At 52.6% G+C, this 16,581-nt stretch overlaps 3 protein-coding genes across 3 annotated transcripts; 2 read left to right on the top strand and 1 right to left on the bottom strand.

Moving 5' to 3' along the window:
* The first annotated feature begins 1,627 nt into the window (after positions 1–1,627).
* Positions 1,628–5,694, top strand: LOC101773753 (receptor protein kinase TMK1-like). The gene is given in 3 exon segments (XM_014804941.2): positions 1,628–2,685; positions 2,687–4,253; positions 4,856–5,694. Coding segments are annotated over 3 exon segments (2,886 nt in total). The 5' UTR covers positions 1,628–1,893; the 3' UTR covers positions 5,383–5,694.
* Positions 5,695–8,084: 2,390 nt separating this feature from the next.
* LOC101774159 (nudix hydrolase 26, chloroplastic) lies at positions 8,085–11,627 on the bottom strand. The gene is made up of 6 exons (XM_004959939.4): positions 11,351–11,627; positions 11,218–11,268; positions 11,026–11,118; positions 10,430–10,524; positions 8,545–8,659; positions 8,085–8,466 (listed from the first exon to the last, which is right to left on the bottom strand). Exons 1-6 carry the CDS (start codon positions 11,588–11,590, stop codon positions 8,380–8,382), a joined length of 681 nt encoding a protein of 226 aa, XP_004959996.1. The 5' UTR covers positions 11,591–11,627; the 3' UTR covers positions 8,085–8,379.
* A 2,504-nt stretch (positions 11,628–14,131) lies between these two features.
* Positions 14,132–16,162, top strand: LOC101774562. Its single transcript, XM_004959940.4, has one exon. The coding sequence runs from the start codon at positions 14,266–14,268 to the stop codon at positions 15,049–15,051; it is 786 nt and encodes a 261-aa protein (XP_004959997.1). The 5' UTR covers positions 14,132–14,265; the 3' UTR covers positions 15,052–16,162.
* The last annotated feature ends 419 nt before the right edge of the window (positions 16,163–16,581 follow it).

Raw genomic sequence — 16,581 nt, forward strand, 5'->3', positions numbered from 1 at the left:
ACCGACCACCCCCGCACCCCAGCCCAACTACCTCCCCACCTCCGCCACCGGCAAATCCCTACAGGGTTCGGCCTCCCCGCCGACTTTCCCACCTCCACCTGCTACTGTTGCCGCTGCCGCCACCGCCTCCCACGCCGGTCGCCGCTCACTCCCCCATCCCCAACGCCGGATCCGCCGCCCCCGAAGCTCCCTTGCCGGATCCGCCCCCTCCCTCTCGTTCCCAAGCCGCCGGCACGACCACGCCCTATCGAGCGGGCCCTCGAAGCGCATCTGCTCTGCCTCCGCCTCGTACACTGCGTGTAGCGTCGCGGCGGCCTCAGTGAGCCTGCACTGGCGGTCTTGGTCCGGTCGCATCCTCCAACCTACCGACGCCCCCCCCCCGGCTTCCCTATTCCCCAGTCGTCCTTCTGTCGCGGCGTCAATTTTGGCCGCTGGAGCTCCCTCGCGCCACCGCACGGGCCGGCCACGGCGCCCCCGCTCCCCCGACGCCCCTGAAGCTCCACACGCCGGATCCGTCACCCCCGAAGCTCCCCACCGGATCCGCCCCCTCCCTCTCATCCAACGTCGGCCCCCTCCCTCTTGTCCAACAGCGGCGTGGCGCAAGGGCACGGTGGCGAGCCGAAATAAGTGGTTGGTGGTGCCGGTGGCGGGGTAGCCCCACGAGGCGGAGCTGGGGAAGCACTGGACCATGAAGATGACGGTGGTGTAGTAAGCATGGTGGGAGGTGCTGAAGATAGAAGGGGTAACTGGTGGGAGGGCAGCATGGTCATTTTGCTACAACATTTATTACTTTTAGACAGTTTTAGTCACTGGAACCAAACAGCCTTTAGGGTCACTAAAATTTTAGGAGGTGGGAACCAAACAGGACCTGACATTGTAAACTTGATCAAATTTAAGGGTGCGTATGTGCAAGGAAGCGGGAGGAGGGGAGATGTGGGCAAAAAAGAGCAAGGGTATGGGGAGGGTAGTATGGTTATTTTGCAATAATATTTATTGCTTTTAGTCAGTTTTAGGAGGTGGAACCAAACATACTTTAGACTATGGACTAAAAACTAACTAAAATATTTTAGAACTAAAATTTTAGAAAGGTGGAAACCAAACAGGCCTTAGGATTATCTTTGCGGGCCATGAAAAATGAGAGGGACCGTGCACACGTGTCGAGGTGGATTTCGCCCGCACGAGGCGGCGGAGGTGGGTGTTAATGGAGGGAGGATTTGCAGGCGTGAATAAATGCTTGATGCAGTACATCCGGTTTGCAATTGGAGTACTTAATTGCCGCAATGACTAACAGCCACAGAAAAGTACAGAATTACATGTGGTTGGATCTCTCTCGTCAAGTAATTAGCCTAGCCCCCCCCCCCCCCCCCAAAAAAAAAAAAACCCCTGGAATATGCATCCCTGAATCCCCCCAAATCCTGACAATTAACAATAAGCAATAAACCCGTTGGTTTGGGGACAAACATGACATGGAAACATTGGTTCTGGGGGTGACCCAAGACAGTGGTTAGTGGTGGCAAATCTTCTCCTCCTCCTCTGCTCTCCTGACGAAACAAAAAACGACGACCACACACAGCAGAATCTTGGGAGAAAGAAAGGGAGAATGCCAAGGAAACAAAACAAAAGGGAGGGAGGGAGAAGAAACAGACCATTCCATTCTATTCCCCAGCCTGCCACTGCTTCCCATCCCAACCAAGCCGAGGAGGAAGACGCTTGCTCCTTCCTAATCCCACTGCCCCAACGAGGAGAAAACCCCAACAAAACGGAGAGCCCGACCGACCAGGACCAGAGCAGCTGCCCCTGCCCCCTGCCGTGCCCGCCCTCCTCCTCGCTCCAGCCCAGGCCCCGCTCTTCAATGCTCCCCCCGTCCGGCGCCACGCCGCCTCCGCCATCCACATGGACTCCGCCGCCGCCGCCGCCCCCGTCCTGCCCCTCCTCGCCCTCCTCCTCCTCGCCACGGCGGCGGCGGCGGCCACGCACCCGGCCGACCTCGCCGTGCTCCGCGACCTCCGCAAGTCCCTGACCAACCCCGACGCGCTCGGGTGGCCCGAAGCCGGCGACGACGCCTGCGGGCCCCCCGCCTGGCCGCACGTCTCCTGCGACCGCGACGGCCGCGTCGACAACCTCGACCTCAAGAACGCCGGCCTCGCCGGCACCCTCCCCGCCAGCTTCTCCTCCCTCACCGCCCTCCAGGGCCTCAGCCTCCAGGGGAACGCCCTCTCCGGCCCGCTCCCCTCCTTCCGCGGCATGTCCAGCCTCCGCCAAGCCTTCCTCAACAACAACGACTTCGACACCATCCCCGCCGACTTCTTCGACGGCCTCACCGACCTCCTCGACATCTCCCTCGGCAACAACCCGCGACTCAACGCCTCCACCGGGGGCTGGGCGCCCCCCGACGCCCTCGCGACCTCCGCGCAGCAGCTCCAGACACTCTCCCTCGACAACTGCAGCCTCTCCGGCGCCATCCCGCCATTCCTCGGCACCATGAACAGCCTCCAGAACCTCACCCTCTCCTACAACAACCTCTCCGGCCCCATCCCGGACACCTTCAACGGCTCCGCCATCCAGAGGCTCTGGCTCAACAACCAGCTCGGGGAAGCCAAGCTCTCCGGCACCCTTGACGTCATCGCCACCATGACCAGCCTCCAGGAGCTCTGGCTGCACGGCAACCAGTTCACCGGCCCCATCCCCCGACGACATCGCCGCCTGCAAGGGCCTCTACACCGTCAGGCTCAACAGCAACCAGCTCCGAGGCCTCGTGCCTCCTGGCCTCGCCACCCTGCCCGCCCTCCAGGAGCTCAAGATCGACAACAACAATCTCTTGGGCCCCGTGCCGCCCGTCAAGGCGCCAAATTTCACCTTCGCCGGCAACGAGTTCTGCGCCGCCAAGCCAGGGGACACCTGCGCGCCGGAGGTTATGGCATTGCTTCAATTCCTCGCCGGCGTGCAGTACCCCACCGGACTCGTCGATTCCTGGTCCGGGAACGACCCCTGCGCGGGGGCGGCGAGTTGGGCCGGCGTCACCTGCGTCCAAGGCAAACTCACCGTGCTCAACCTGCCCAACAAAGGCCTCAACGGCACAATCAGCCCGAGTCTCGGCAACATCACCACGCTCGTAGACGTCAACCTCGGCGGGAACCATCTTACCGGCACAGTCCCGGACAGCCTCACCAAGCTTGCCTCGCTTCAAAAGCTCGACTTGTCCATGAATGACTTATCCGGGCCACTGCCCACCTTCAAGCCGAGTGTCCAGGTCAATCTCTCCGGTAATCTCAACTTCAATAGCACGGCAGCAGCACCGGATGCACAGCCAAGCAATTCCCCTCGTTCTCCAGCAGCACATGACGGCGGCGCACCAGGCTCACATGGCAGTAATGCAGCCATCCCGGGGGATAGGAAGAAGACCTCATCAGCTGTCTTGCTGGGCACAACCATTCCGGTTGCAGTCAGCGTGGCTGCTTTGATATCGGTGGGTGCTGTGTTCTTCTGCAAGAAAAGGGCATCAACGCCGCCACAGGGCGCCTCTGTGGTCGTCCATCCCCGTGATAGTTCCGATCCAGATAACTTGGCCAAGATTGTTGTGGCGACCAATGATGGCAGCAGCGGCACATCTCAAGGCAACACGCACAGCGGGAGCAGCAGCCTGACTGGTGGTGTTCACATGATCGAGGCTGGAAATTTCGTGATTGCAGTGCAGGTCCTCCGTGGCGCCACCAAGAATTTTGCCAAGGAGAATGTGCTTGGCCATGGGGGATTCGGTGTCGTCTACAAAGGGGAGCTGCACGATGGCACCATGATTGCGGTGAAGAGGATGGAGTCTGTGGCTGTCAGCAACAAGGCTTTGGACGAGTTCCAAGCTGAGATTGCCGTTCTAACCAAGGTCCGCCACCGCAATTTGGTGTCGATTCTGGGATACGCGATTGAAGGGAACGAGAGGCTGCTGGTCTATGAATACATGCCTAATGGGGCTTTGAGCAGGCATCTGTTCCAGTGGAAGCAGTTTGGGTTGGAGCCTCTCTCATTGAAGAAGAGGCTCAACATTGCGCTGGATGTTGCCCGCGGGATGGAATACCTGCACAACCTGGGTCATCACCGGTTCATTCACAGGGATCTTAAGTCAGCAAACATTCTACTAGGCGATGACTTCCGGGCAAAGGTGTCCGACTTTGGGCTGATGAAAGACGCTCCGGATGGGAACTTCTCTGTGGCAACCAGACTCGCTGGAACTTTTGGATACTTGGCTCCTGAGTATGCAGGTAAAAATTCGATAATGCTACCATTTTAATCTCGGTTGCTTTCGCTTCAATCGAGACCGTTAAATGCTAGTAATTACTATTGTCAGATATCAGAAACTTTGAATTGACCGTTTAATGCTAATTACTATTGTCAGATATCAGAAGCTTTGAATTATCACCCCATTTTATTAGCTGTGTGTTTAAGGCCAATAAGTTTTGCTCTTTTTGAGTAGCCTTACATGCACTAAGGTTGTCTGAAATAGAAGTTAGTTCTTTTCCATCACAAAATAGCCTCTTGTCATGTAACCGAATTGATTTCATAGTTATCTTGGAACTTCTGGTAGCCCTGCCCTTGCTAAAGGTCATTTCACAGATCATAACACACACACTGGCTTGAGGTTTTCAGTTACTACCTCATGGTATTGGCTTCATATAGTAGTTTGTGCTCTGCTTCAGGAGATGAGATTTTTTTGTGAACGTGGAATGATCATGTAATACATAAATAAATAATCTGCCCAATATCCCCCCTTTTCGTTTTGGTTATGATGATAGTCATTGACCTTGTTATTACGATCGGTTCCTGAATGTGTGGCTGATGATAAGTTGTTATTCTGATCCTGCAGTGACGGGGAAAATCTCAACAAAAGCAGATGTCTTCAGCTTTGGGGTAGTGCTGCTGGAGCTGATAACAGGGACAACTGCTATTGATGACAGCCGTGTAGGTGAGGGTGAGGAAACCCGTCATCTGGCATACTGGTTCTGTCAGATAAGGAAGGATGAGGAGAAGCTGAGAGCAGCGATCGATCCCACTCTTGATGTGACCGACGAAGAAATCTTCGAGAGCATCAGCGTGATCGCAGAGCTTGCTGGACACTGCACTGCCCGGGAGCCCTCTCAGCGGCCGGACATGGGGCACGCCGTGAACGTGCTGGTCCCGATGGTGGAGAAGTGGAAGCCTGTGAAGGACGAGGCCGAGGACTACCTGGGCATCGACCTGCACCTGCCGCTGCTGCAGATGGTGAAGAGCTGGCAGGACGCAGAGGCCAGCATGACGGACGGGAGCATCCTGAGCCTGGAAGACAGCAAGGGCAGCATCCCGGCCCGGCCAGCCGGGTTTGCCGAGTCGTTCACCTCGGCGGACGGCCGGTGAAGAGGAGGAATACATCTTTATCTACCGACCGCTGGGATGGGATAATAAGTACATCTCTCTCCCCTGTTTTCTCTCGCCTGTTTTCGCACAGCGTTTAATTTGTTGGTTGTAGGTAAAAAAAAAAAAGATAGCGCACCATTGCCCATGTGCTTGTGCTTCTTGTGTAGATAGATGATATGTTTCTTTTTGGTGGTAGGATTGCTTCTTTGTGTTATTCCAATCTTGATACTCAAGTCTGGCTTTTCCGAGTCGTGATCAAGACATGTGTAATGCTTGTTTAGCTTCCTGTGCCCGGAAGGAAATTTTTGCAAATGGCCATGGCATCTCCTGTCTCGTGCTCCGGGAGGGGACAGCATCAGTGATCCAAACCATGAGAGCAGCCTCAGTCACTGCCCATGCCTACATGGAGCAATCAGTAGCGCGCGGTCCAGGCTTGCATTTTGGCACCTTCCAAGAGCCCTGCACTACTGGATGCATCTTGCCTAGATAGTTATCAATGTCCCGAGCGCACGAAATGAATCATGTCATACACATCGATCCGGTGTTGTTCTTGAACGGTGCTGCTCTGCTGGAGGTAACAATAGTGACATGAGTTGTGGTGGATGTGGCAGCCAAGTGGTGCTACTGTAGAATTAGCACCTGTACATCTGATAGGTAAGGTTTGATGTGAAAGTAGTGAGGATTAGCTGTGAGTCACTTCTCCTGCCGCCCTGAATCTCTCGGCCTGGTGAAAGCGACTCCATCCGATGCAGTCCAGCAATGACTAATGAGTGTCATTCTGGTGGGACACATGATCAGCCCCTATTAGTTGCTTAATGATCATGTCGGTACTCGCTAGGAATAAGATGTGCCAGCTGGCAAGGGTGCATGCATTAAGTTTCTTACCGATGGAGTAGACGAAAAGCGACGTTTTTGTGTCTTGAGATGAGATTCAGCAAGCATGCCCCTTGACTGAAACTGGTACTCCTGCTCTGGCTGATGGAGGCCGGTGTCTTGGTTTGTACATGTATGTTCCCGATGAATCAGATGCTGCTGTACTTGTACCACCCACCCATGTGCGAAATGCATCACGAGTGGTCCGCGGGCGAGGGCAGGTGCGGCATCGGCGTCAGTCAGGGAACAAGACTGCTCATCGCTGCTGTAAGCAAATCGTTACTCAACTTGTGCTTGTTAACAATTTAGGGGATGTTTGATACTAAGTGCTATACTTTAGTAGTGTCACATCGGATGTTCGGATGCTAATTAGGAGGAGAGCTAATTATAAAACTAATTGCAGAACCCTGTGCTAATTCGCGAGATGAATCTATTAAGCCTAATTAATCCGTCATTAGCAAATGGTTAATATAGCACCACATTGTCAAATCATGAACTAATTAGGCTTAATAGATTCGTCTCGCGAATTACACTCCATTTATGCAATTAGTTTTGTAATTAGCCTATATTTAATACTTCTAATTAGCATTAAACATTCGATGTGACAGGTGTTAAATTTTAACACCCTATTGCCAAACAGCCCCTTAGTACTCCCTCCGTCCTAAATTACTACTCGTTTTGACTTTTCTAGATGCATAGACTTCTAGATATATGTTATGTTTAGATACGTAGCAAAAAGTAGATATACGTAGCAAAAGGGAACAGGACTGCTCATCGCTGCTGTAATCACGAGATATATGTTGGTGTTTGGGACGGAGGGAGTAAAATGGAGAAATGGAACAAGGACAAAGGAGACACCGGGTAGAATAATGAGAGGCGGAGAGGAAACATGTGGGGAGGCCTGGAGGGGGAGCGGAACAAGCACGAGAGCGCGCTATGCCATGTGAGAGAACAGCACAGCTGCTGCACAGGGTGACCGCCACTTGGTTCCATGTTCCACGTCGGGGCGGCCATGGCGACTCAATTATTGGTCCTCATTGGCCACGTTGGCAGTGCCCTACACCCTCATGGCCATATTCGATCCACATGGCGAAACTGTCGCCTCTTGTATTGCCAGGCACCCGCCACTTGCATTTGCATTGCCTGCTACTGCTAGGGTACGTCCTGCAAGTCGATCCACATTCCATAGTGAGTGGTGCTTGTTTTCGTTTCAGCAATTGCGGTGGAGATCAGAATGATGAGCCTCGCATGGATGATGCATTTGCTGCTTTGGCATGCTTTTGTGCAGCCGCCTTATCATAGGAATCAGTCCCTTGTCACAGCTAATAGCTGTTGCAGTCAGGAAAAGAAAAGGGAAGGCGAGAACAAGAGGGCAAGGGAACAAACATTAAAGGAGGTTTGCCCAGTTCATGAGGTAAAGAAGCGCGCGCGCGCGCGCACAAGAAAGAAGAAACCAGCTGCTTTCTTCCGCCAATGCTATAGACTCACCCAACAACCTTTTATCGCCAGGCATTTAAGGATGCTTCATGCTCCTACGCACCTCGTGTGGTCATCACACATCTCATCTGCAACTGCAACTCACCAGCAAATGCTCTTGTCAAAAACAGCAATTGCGCGCACTTTCCTAACCACATCTCCTATCCCTCAAAAGGCGACAATATCATGGCGCAGTACAAAGTGTAACCGACACTTTGCTTTCTCTGTCCTCCCGCAACAATTGCCAGCCATTGATATCTGCTGCTGCCAAACACACATCATTTTCCGACAATCCCCACATTATATGAGATGGCTGTACAATAGTCTCTTTAGTAGGATATCACAGATAGTACTAGCTCAACACTGTGCTCCCAATGCATTGAGTTAATTGGCAATGACAAAGGCTTCAAGAAACACTGGCTAACATGTTCCAAACTGGCAAAAACTAAACTAGATAATTATCGTAACAGTTTACACGACTTATTGTATGACTGAAAAGATGAGGATCCAATGCTCACATGATAACTAAATATATAGGTCATCCATTACCAAATAGTAGCATACCTCCATCACTTCATGAGAAATTATTGGGTTCCGGATATAAAAGGTAGTTCCACACAAAAATAAATATATGCAAACTGGTCAGATCTACGACGAAACAGTTGGTTCTGACTGTAGATGCGGCGCAAAGTGTTTCAGTGCTTCCTCATATACAGGTTTTTTGAAATCAACTGCCTGCTCAAATGGAAATATATCAGATACTTCGGAAGGGATTGAATGAGAAAAAAAAAGAGGTCCAGGTAAACAGCCCACCTTTTCAATAACTTCCTGGGGCATCATCCATGTCCATTCACCAAACTCTGGCTTCTCAGATCCATCACCATTGAGGTTGATCTCATCATCATTTCCAGTAAATCTAAACAAAAACCTGCATTATTGCATCACATGTCCACAAGTCACATGCCAGAACAGCTCCTAGGAACCAGGCAATAGTTAAATTACTTTGACTTAGTGTTCTGTTCAGTGTCGTTACACAGGTGATAACATATGAACAAAATACAGAATGACAGAAACAAGGATCTAGTGCAGCCCATCTCCAAGTCTTGGGCCCAAACTTATCATTCAATCACACTATCTGCTAGTCCTGAGCCCAAAGAGAGAAGGACAGAGGTGAGGTGAGGTGATAGTGTAAGTGGGCTTCACCAGATCAGTGGGCAAGCAGCTATAGTGATGTCTCTCTACTGAAACCCAACCGAGACTTTTTCTTAGACCATCTCATTTAAGATCGAACAAGACCCAAATGTAAAAGCTCAGAAAACCATTCCACACCAAGTTCCAGACTATCAGCTGTGAAATTTACACCAGTGATGTTAGCCAATGGTAAATACAACTGTCTAGTATCTACAACAAAGCTATAAAAACCCTGATATTGTATCAGAGGATACCAACATAACAGCAGTTTGGACAGTTACTTTCCGAGAAATAGAAAGGAAAAATACAGTCAGTCCAACACAACAACAAAGAGGTGCTTCATAAGTCATGAAAGGTTGTTTTTTGACTTCCAATAGCACAACAGTAGAAATGCAGAATATGGGTCCCATACATCCAGTAAACATCGAAATTGTATAAACAACCATTGCTGACAAGAGATTAGAATATACCTATATAAGATAAAGAAATCAGCAAAAAAATAAAACAAGGGATGCAACAGGATTGTTTTGGATCGGAACAAATGTGACCCGTGGTACAAGGATGGGAGTCGTATCAAGCCTACCTGTTTATCAATCAAATTTTTTAAGAACCTTAGAATAGTCACCTAATTCTATATAAAAAATCTAGTTATTTGATATCTGGAGTTCTGTACCCACTACATGTTGGCCCAAGCTCTGCCACTGCTACCCAATTCCGCTATATAAGAAGGTTTGTATTGAACTTCTGTGACTGCATCTCATGGGAGAACTGTTCAATGGCACCACAGTAAGGGACACTTAGATGGTTTTATTTGACTGCACTTGCTAACACGAAAAATGCAGAAACGAATACAGGTCCATTCCGGCACATGGTTCATTAACAGATGCTGATTGAAATGTATCTAAGCATCAATCTCAGTGTACAATTTTTTGAATGTAAGATGAGTTCTAAGAAACTGGGTTGTAACAAGTGTGCTACAATCTACATACAACCACAATACACAGAATATTCCTTACCAATTCTAATATTCCTACACAATGTGCTTCACATATCATGGCATATTTCACGTGGACTAGCTAACAGCATTAACCAGTGTCCTAAAAAAGCACTAGACGCCAGAAGCGCAGTGGGGTGCTGCTCAGGTGCAATAGTCATATCGGTGTCAAGCATCTAGGCATCCACCTTTTAAAACAGTGACATTATCTGGCCTTTGAGAATCAGCATATATAACACTGCATTTCTACGGCAGGGAGACAAATTAGCCCTGTGGTAAAGTATTTTGCCTGCTCATTTCTATGCTATGTGATACCTTGGAGACTTTCACTTTGATCCGTTCAGAATGTTAAAAGAAACTTACTATCAGGATCGTACATTCATATATTTTCATAGCAATTAGCTATACTAGTCTTCCATCTAGGTTTGTTTTTGCAGTTTGAAAGTTGAGGCAGAGAAAAGGGATGGAATAAACTGCATAGAATTTTCAGGTGAGGAAATTCAGCAAGCTTACCATTTCTGAGCCTGGCCTTTCCAATTTGTTCCCCACCTAGCATTCAGTTTTGCTCTCACATCCGGTGGGAAATCATATGTCAACCAGTTAGGAGCCTACAAAGATGCATGCAAGCACTCAGCTATCACTTACTAAAAAAGCAAAACTATATTAATCAGCAGGCTATTAAGGGGGTGTTTGGATACCCCTGCTAAACTTTAGCACCTGTCACATCGGATCGGGTGTTTGGATACCCTGCTAAACTTTAGCACCTGTCACATTGGATGTTTGGATACTAATTAGGAGTATTAAATATAGTCTAATTACAAAACTAATTGCACAGATGGAGTCTAATTCGCAAGACGAATCTATTAAGCCTAATTAGTCCATGATTTGACAATGTGGTGCTACAATAACCATTTGCTAATGATGGATTCATTAGCCTTAATAGATTCGTCTCGCGAATTAGACTCCATCTGTGCAATTAGTTTTGTAATTAGCTCATGTTTAGTCCTCCTAATTAGCATCCGAACATTCGATGTGACCCTGCTAAAGTTTAGCACCTCGCATCCAAATCAAAAGGGTGCGAGGGTAATGAGATGAAAAGGTGAACTGACCTCAGCCACGATCTCTGCGGATGTGACGCCAGTCTCTTCTCTCAACTCCCTAACAGCAGCTGCTCTTGGTTCTTCCCCTGCATCTATACCGCCCTGTGAGCAGATTAGTACTCCATGGTTTGCGTTTAGGAACTGTACGCTTAGGGTATGTAAAATTAGATGTCAATAACTAGAGCAGCTCTCAGAAATCACCTGGGGCATCTGCCACGCGCTAGGAATGTCGATCCTAGAAGCCGAGAAAATCTGGAGACAAAGAGGGACTGGACCATCAGAAAAAGGGACCATCAGATCCTAGGATCGGGCTCTAGTGGGGGTGCGAGCTTGCCTTGGTGAGGGAGGGGTTGGCGAGGCAGATGCCGACGTTGGTGCGGTAGCCCTCCGGCGGCGCGTCCATGGATGCAACGGTGACGAGCGGCGACGCGGAGGTCGAGCAGGAGCGCGAGGAGGAGGAGGAGAGTGGCGGCCTGGTTCGTCGCGGGAGGCGGAGCGCGGACGCGGCGGGGCGGCTGTGGTGGACGATGGGGTTTGCAAGCAGGCAGCAGCGTGCAGATGCGGCGGCCACCATCGCAGAGAAAGCGAATCCAACCAAATCGATGCTCTCTGGCTGGGGAGGGGATGGATTGATGAAGGCGGGCCCGAACGGTCAGCCCTCCAATTCGGCCTGTTAGATAGACTTGGACCGAGCAGCAAGCAGGTCGTTTCGGCCCGTGGGCTTATTATGGGAGTTAGCCGGACCTTCTTCTTCGTCTGTTCCGCGAATCCACGAAGAGAGCGTTTGGTGGACGGACTGTATGACTAGTCTTTACACGCAAGACTTGAATATACTCGGTAGACAGTGAGCCTGTTGTTCGATCGGCCATCCTCGAGTGAAAACCATTTGGACAGTGTGGTTCGAGCAAACTTCATTCAAATTGTGTTGACTAAGGGCGTGCTTGGTTCCGGCGCCTCGCTTTGCCTCGCCTCATCGGTGCGAGCAACGAGGACCTTGCTGGAGCAGGCGAGCAGCCAATTCTTGCCTGCACAAGCTCCAAAGCGCTCGGGAGAGAAAACCAAGCATCCTGGCTTGCTCGCTAACCTCGCCTAGCAAGGCAACACAGGACCAAGCAAAAGAACCAAGCACGCCCAAAGTTTCGTGCAACGCTTACAACATAGGGAACTAACATAAGAAGTCCTACTTGCTAGGACGGCCCATTATTTAGTTGAAAGAAAACACTGGACAGTCTGGAAAGCTAGCCCAGCCCAGAATTAAATTGCTCCACCGAAACTCATCTCCCCCCCTGCCTAACATCCTCTTTCTCAAAAAAAAAAAGCATCCTTCCCTCTAAAACAACAGGCATGCCTTTGAATAGTCATTGATTAATGTAAAGTAGTCCTCGTCCTCTCTAAATAAACAGACATGGAAAAGAAGGATCCTCTTTATTTTTGAGAAAAAAAATGCCATCAAGCTATGCCTTTCTTCACGTAGGCATTTGTTTACCGCTATGAATTAAGTTCGGTGCGTTTGGGAGGCAGTACATTAATGTAATTAACACCAGTCTGCAATACGGTCTCTTTCAACGAGATGGACTGTTTGAGCAAGTATTAATCTGCCCGCTACAGGCTCTATTGGAACCAGGTGCTCAAGTTTAGCCTCCTCGAATGGAGTGTTAAAGTTTAGCACCTTAGTTTGCAAAAGACATATTTACCCCTCCATTCAACTGCACTATTCTCTCTCCTTCCCTCCAATTCTCTTTCTCCTCCTCTCATGTTCTTGCCACACAAATCTCCAGAGCCAGAACATGGGGGCCGCCACCCACTGCCACCTTCCCCGCCGCGTCTGGCCTGCGTGGACCGCCGCTCCCTGGCTGCCGGACTGCCGGCCTTTGCCTCCGCTCACTATCGAGGCTGGAGCTCCTCGTCGCGGTGCCTAGTGCGGATCAAGCCCGAGATCTCAACCAAAACCAACACGGTGGGGCACTTGTTGGAGACGGACCCCGTGACCTCCCGCCAACCCCTCCCCGAAGGCGCACGAGCAGCGGGAGTAGGAGACCCTCGCCTCCGCCACGCTCGCCCTCCTGCTCCTTCACACCGCCTTCACCCGCCGCGCGCCTCCTTCTGCCTACTCGGATCCCTGCCGCCGCCCTACTTCCACGACCTCCTCGCGCGGCTCGGCCCCGCTGTCGGCTCCCTCTTCTCCGCCAACGGAGCCGCCGTGGGGGATGCCGGAGAGCGCGAGGCGGCGGCGCGGGAGTGGGGACAGAGGGAGGGAGGGATGGAGGGGTGGGGATTTGCGGCTGGGTGCGGAGGCGGCGGGGCCGAGCGGAGGCAGCGGGGCCGGTGGAGGGAGGGGCCGGTGGAGGGAGGCGGGGATGTGGCGGGGAGGAGAGAGAGGGAGTGTGGGGAGGGGGGCAATCAGCGAAAAAATGGAACCGGGGACCATTTTTAATCCTTTTGGCACAGTTTAGTATTCCTTGGAGGGGTTAAAGTTTAGCACCCACCTTTAGCACACCTGTGTAGCAATACAAGTGCTAAAATGGGGTTAAAAGAGAGGCCTCCATAGACGTCTCGTGGAGCTAAGCACGATTTTGGCAGCTCTGCTGCTGCTGGTGCTAGGAAAGCGAGTGCAGTTGCAAGCGCCCGGGTCACTGCCCAAACAAACAAAGCGATTGGGGTGGACGCGCTTATCACACCAAATCCATGGCTGCCAGAAAGCAAACGGTAAACAAGCGAGCGGGCGGGCCACCCCCAACCTCTCTGGTTGGCGCCCACGTGTCGGCAGCCAGGTCCGCCGTGCCGGCCGCGTGACGCGGGCGAGGACGGGTTCACAGAAGCCCGCATGAAAAATCTCCAGCCCTCTCTTCCGGTTCCGGCACGCGCTGCGGCCTGTGCCATCCAGACAGACAACAGGGCCCACTCCAGGCCGCCGCGGTTGCACCCGCGGGCAAGTAAGCGCTGACGTCGCGGCCGCCACCCCAGTCCCACGCTGCTGCTGCTGCTGCTGCTGCTGGGCCCCGCGCTGCAGGTCTCTGCCTTGGTTGCCAAGGAAAGACACAGGCCGGTTCCCTTCTCTTGCACACCGCCTCTCCCTCACTTTCTCTCTCATCGCCTTATCTCCCCTCTATAAAACCCTCCCTTTCTCCCTTCTCCCCTCTATTCCATTGCAACAACAACCCAGCCAAAGCAGAGTGCCCCCCGACTCGGCTCGATACGATTCGATGCTTGTGGCCTCCGCCCCGCGGACAATCGGCTGCTGAAGTCGACATGGGGGAGCTCGCGGCGTCGTCCTCGCCCCCGCCCGCCGCCGTGCTGCCGGTCCTCTTCGTCGACGGCGACCGGACCGTCGACCTGGGCACCGTCACCGTGCAGCCGTCGCTCGCCGTCAAGAGGCTGCAGGCCGTCGTCGCCGACCGCGTCGGCGTCGCGCCCAACCAGATCTCCGCCTCGCTCGCGCGCCCTCGCCGCGCGCGCCGCGTGCCCCTCGAGGAGGGCACGGACCTCGCCGCCGCCGTCGCGCGAGAGGGCTCCGGATGCTACGTCCTCGCGGGCCTCCGACGCGCCCGCCGCGAGCGCCGGGGCGGCCGCGCCCGCCGGGACAAGAAGGCCGCAGCCGCTGCGGCGTCGTCCCCGCCGGAGAAGACCATCCTGAAGCGGCTCCCGCCCACGGATCTGGCGTCCCTGGTGGTCGCGGCCGCGCCCCCCGCGGTGTTCGGCGGCTGGGACTATGAGGCGCAGCTGCGGGAGCTGCAGCGGCAGCGCGACTGGTACCTGATGAGCACCGCGGCGGCGGATCCGTACCTGCCGCTGCCGCCGGAGCTGGAGGAGCCGCCGCTGTGGTCCCCGCGCCCGCCGTGCCCCGAGTGCGAGGCGGCGGCCGCGGCCATGCGCCCGGCGCCCTTCCACTGGTGCGTGCGCGACGCGGTGGTCACCGCCGGGTTCCGCTCGCACGTGGGGCCGATCGAGCGGCCGGCGAAGAAGTCCCCCTCCCCGCCGCCCCCGCCGCCGAGCCCCGGCCGCCTGCCGGGGCTCCTCGGCATGCCCGTCTACTAATTCAATTCGCAGCTGGTTGCTCATTCATTCCCCTCTGGAAATTGTAAAGGAATCGAGCTGGAAATTGGGGATTGGAATGGTCGACGAGGTTGCGTGTGGGAATTGTGCAGATCGAGGAGGATGAGGATTTTTAGGAGGAGGAGGTAGCCTAGTACTACGACTGTAGAAGAAGAGGAGGAAGGCAAGTCAGATGCGGCGGCCAGGGCCACCGGTGGAACGAGTCGTTTGCTGTTTCGTCGTCTGTTCTGTTCTGTTGGGCTTCCAACCAAGCAGAAGCAGACATGGCTGGCCCTTCTTCCGCTGGCAGTAGAAAATTGTTTTTCTTTTTCTTTTTCCTTTATTATAGTTACCCCGTGGGGACGATGGGGTGGTGGTTGCAAGTGAGCAATGTGGCCTGGACGAGTCCGGAGATTGGGCCAATATTTCTGGACTCGTCTTTCGTTTTTCTTCTCTTTACCTTTGGGAGAGAAGAAGAGAGAGAGAAGAGTGAGGGAGAGCAATTTGTTTCTGGTATATCAAAAGTGGTATATGCAGAATCCAAGCATTGGTCGTGAAAAGCGACGAGTCATGAAAAGTGGTATGTGCATGTGGTGGTAACAGCGATGGATGCACAGTCCGTAATTACGAGATTTTTACCAGCTTGTTTGATTGATCTCGTCACGTCACGCTCACGCCCTGGTGGTGTGTGTACGTGTACACAAAAATCAGCTAGCGCTTGCCGGTGACCTGGGCAGGCAGAAAGGTAGGGAGGGACGGCCAAAGAATCCAAGTAGTACTCCAATGGAGCGGTGACGACATCCATCCAATCCAAATCGGCAATTCCAACCCAAGTCGGCAAGGTCGCCGTCCACGGGTGCACGTAGTACGTACCCACGCTTGATGACGACGTGACGTACCCGCATACGTATAGAGGTCAGGCAAATGCACGGAGGGGAATGGAAAATAAGAACGTTACAAACTCTGCTCCTCCTTTACAAGAAAACTAAGGTTACGGACTCGATACGGTTAACGTGCAGTTTGTACACTAGTGCATGCACCAAAATTTCCGGCTCCCACCACACTTGTGTTGGTACTTGGTTTGGAGAAAGACTACGTATTGATTTCCCTTCAATTGGCTGGTAGTATACTTGTTGGATCCAATGGGCATGGGCAGGGGACATCCGATACGGTCCAAAACAATGGGTAGCTGCTGCTTGTTTTTCAGTGGTATACTTTGCGGAGAAAAGGGCACTAGTAGCTAGCTTGTCGCAGGCAGGCATGACCACGTCAGCGCGTGGCATTAGCAACCTGACGACACCATTACCAGCGGAATCCCCGCCGTCTGTCATCACCTGCTCCTCCAACCGTCTCGTCTCCATTTCGTTTTGTTTTTCTTTTATTGATTGATTCAACGAATGATGGATGGCTGCCGTGTATTTTTCGTGGTCCTGAATCACACTCCGTGGCAGAGCCGGAGAGCAGACGTTCCACGGACGAAGCTCCCCTTGCTTTTGACTTGTTTTTTGAGCTGCCATTTTGTTTTCTCTACAG

The sequence above is a fragment of the Setaria italica genome, chromosome III, assembly GCF_000263155.2.
Source record: "Setaria italica strain Yugu1 chromosome III, Setaria_italica_v2.0, whole genome shotgun sequence".
Taxonomy (NCBI): Eukaryota; Viridiplantae; Streptophyta; class Magnoliopsida; order Poales; family Poaceae; genus Setaria; species Setaria italica.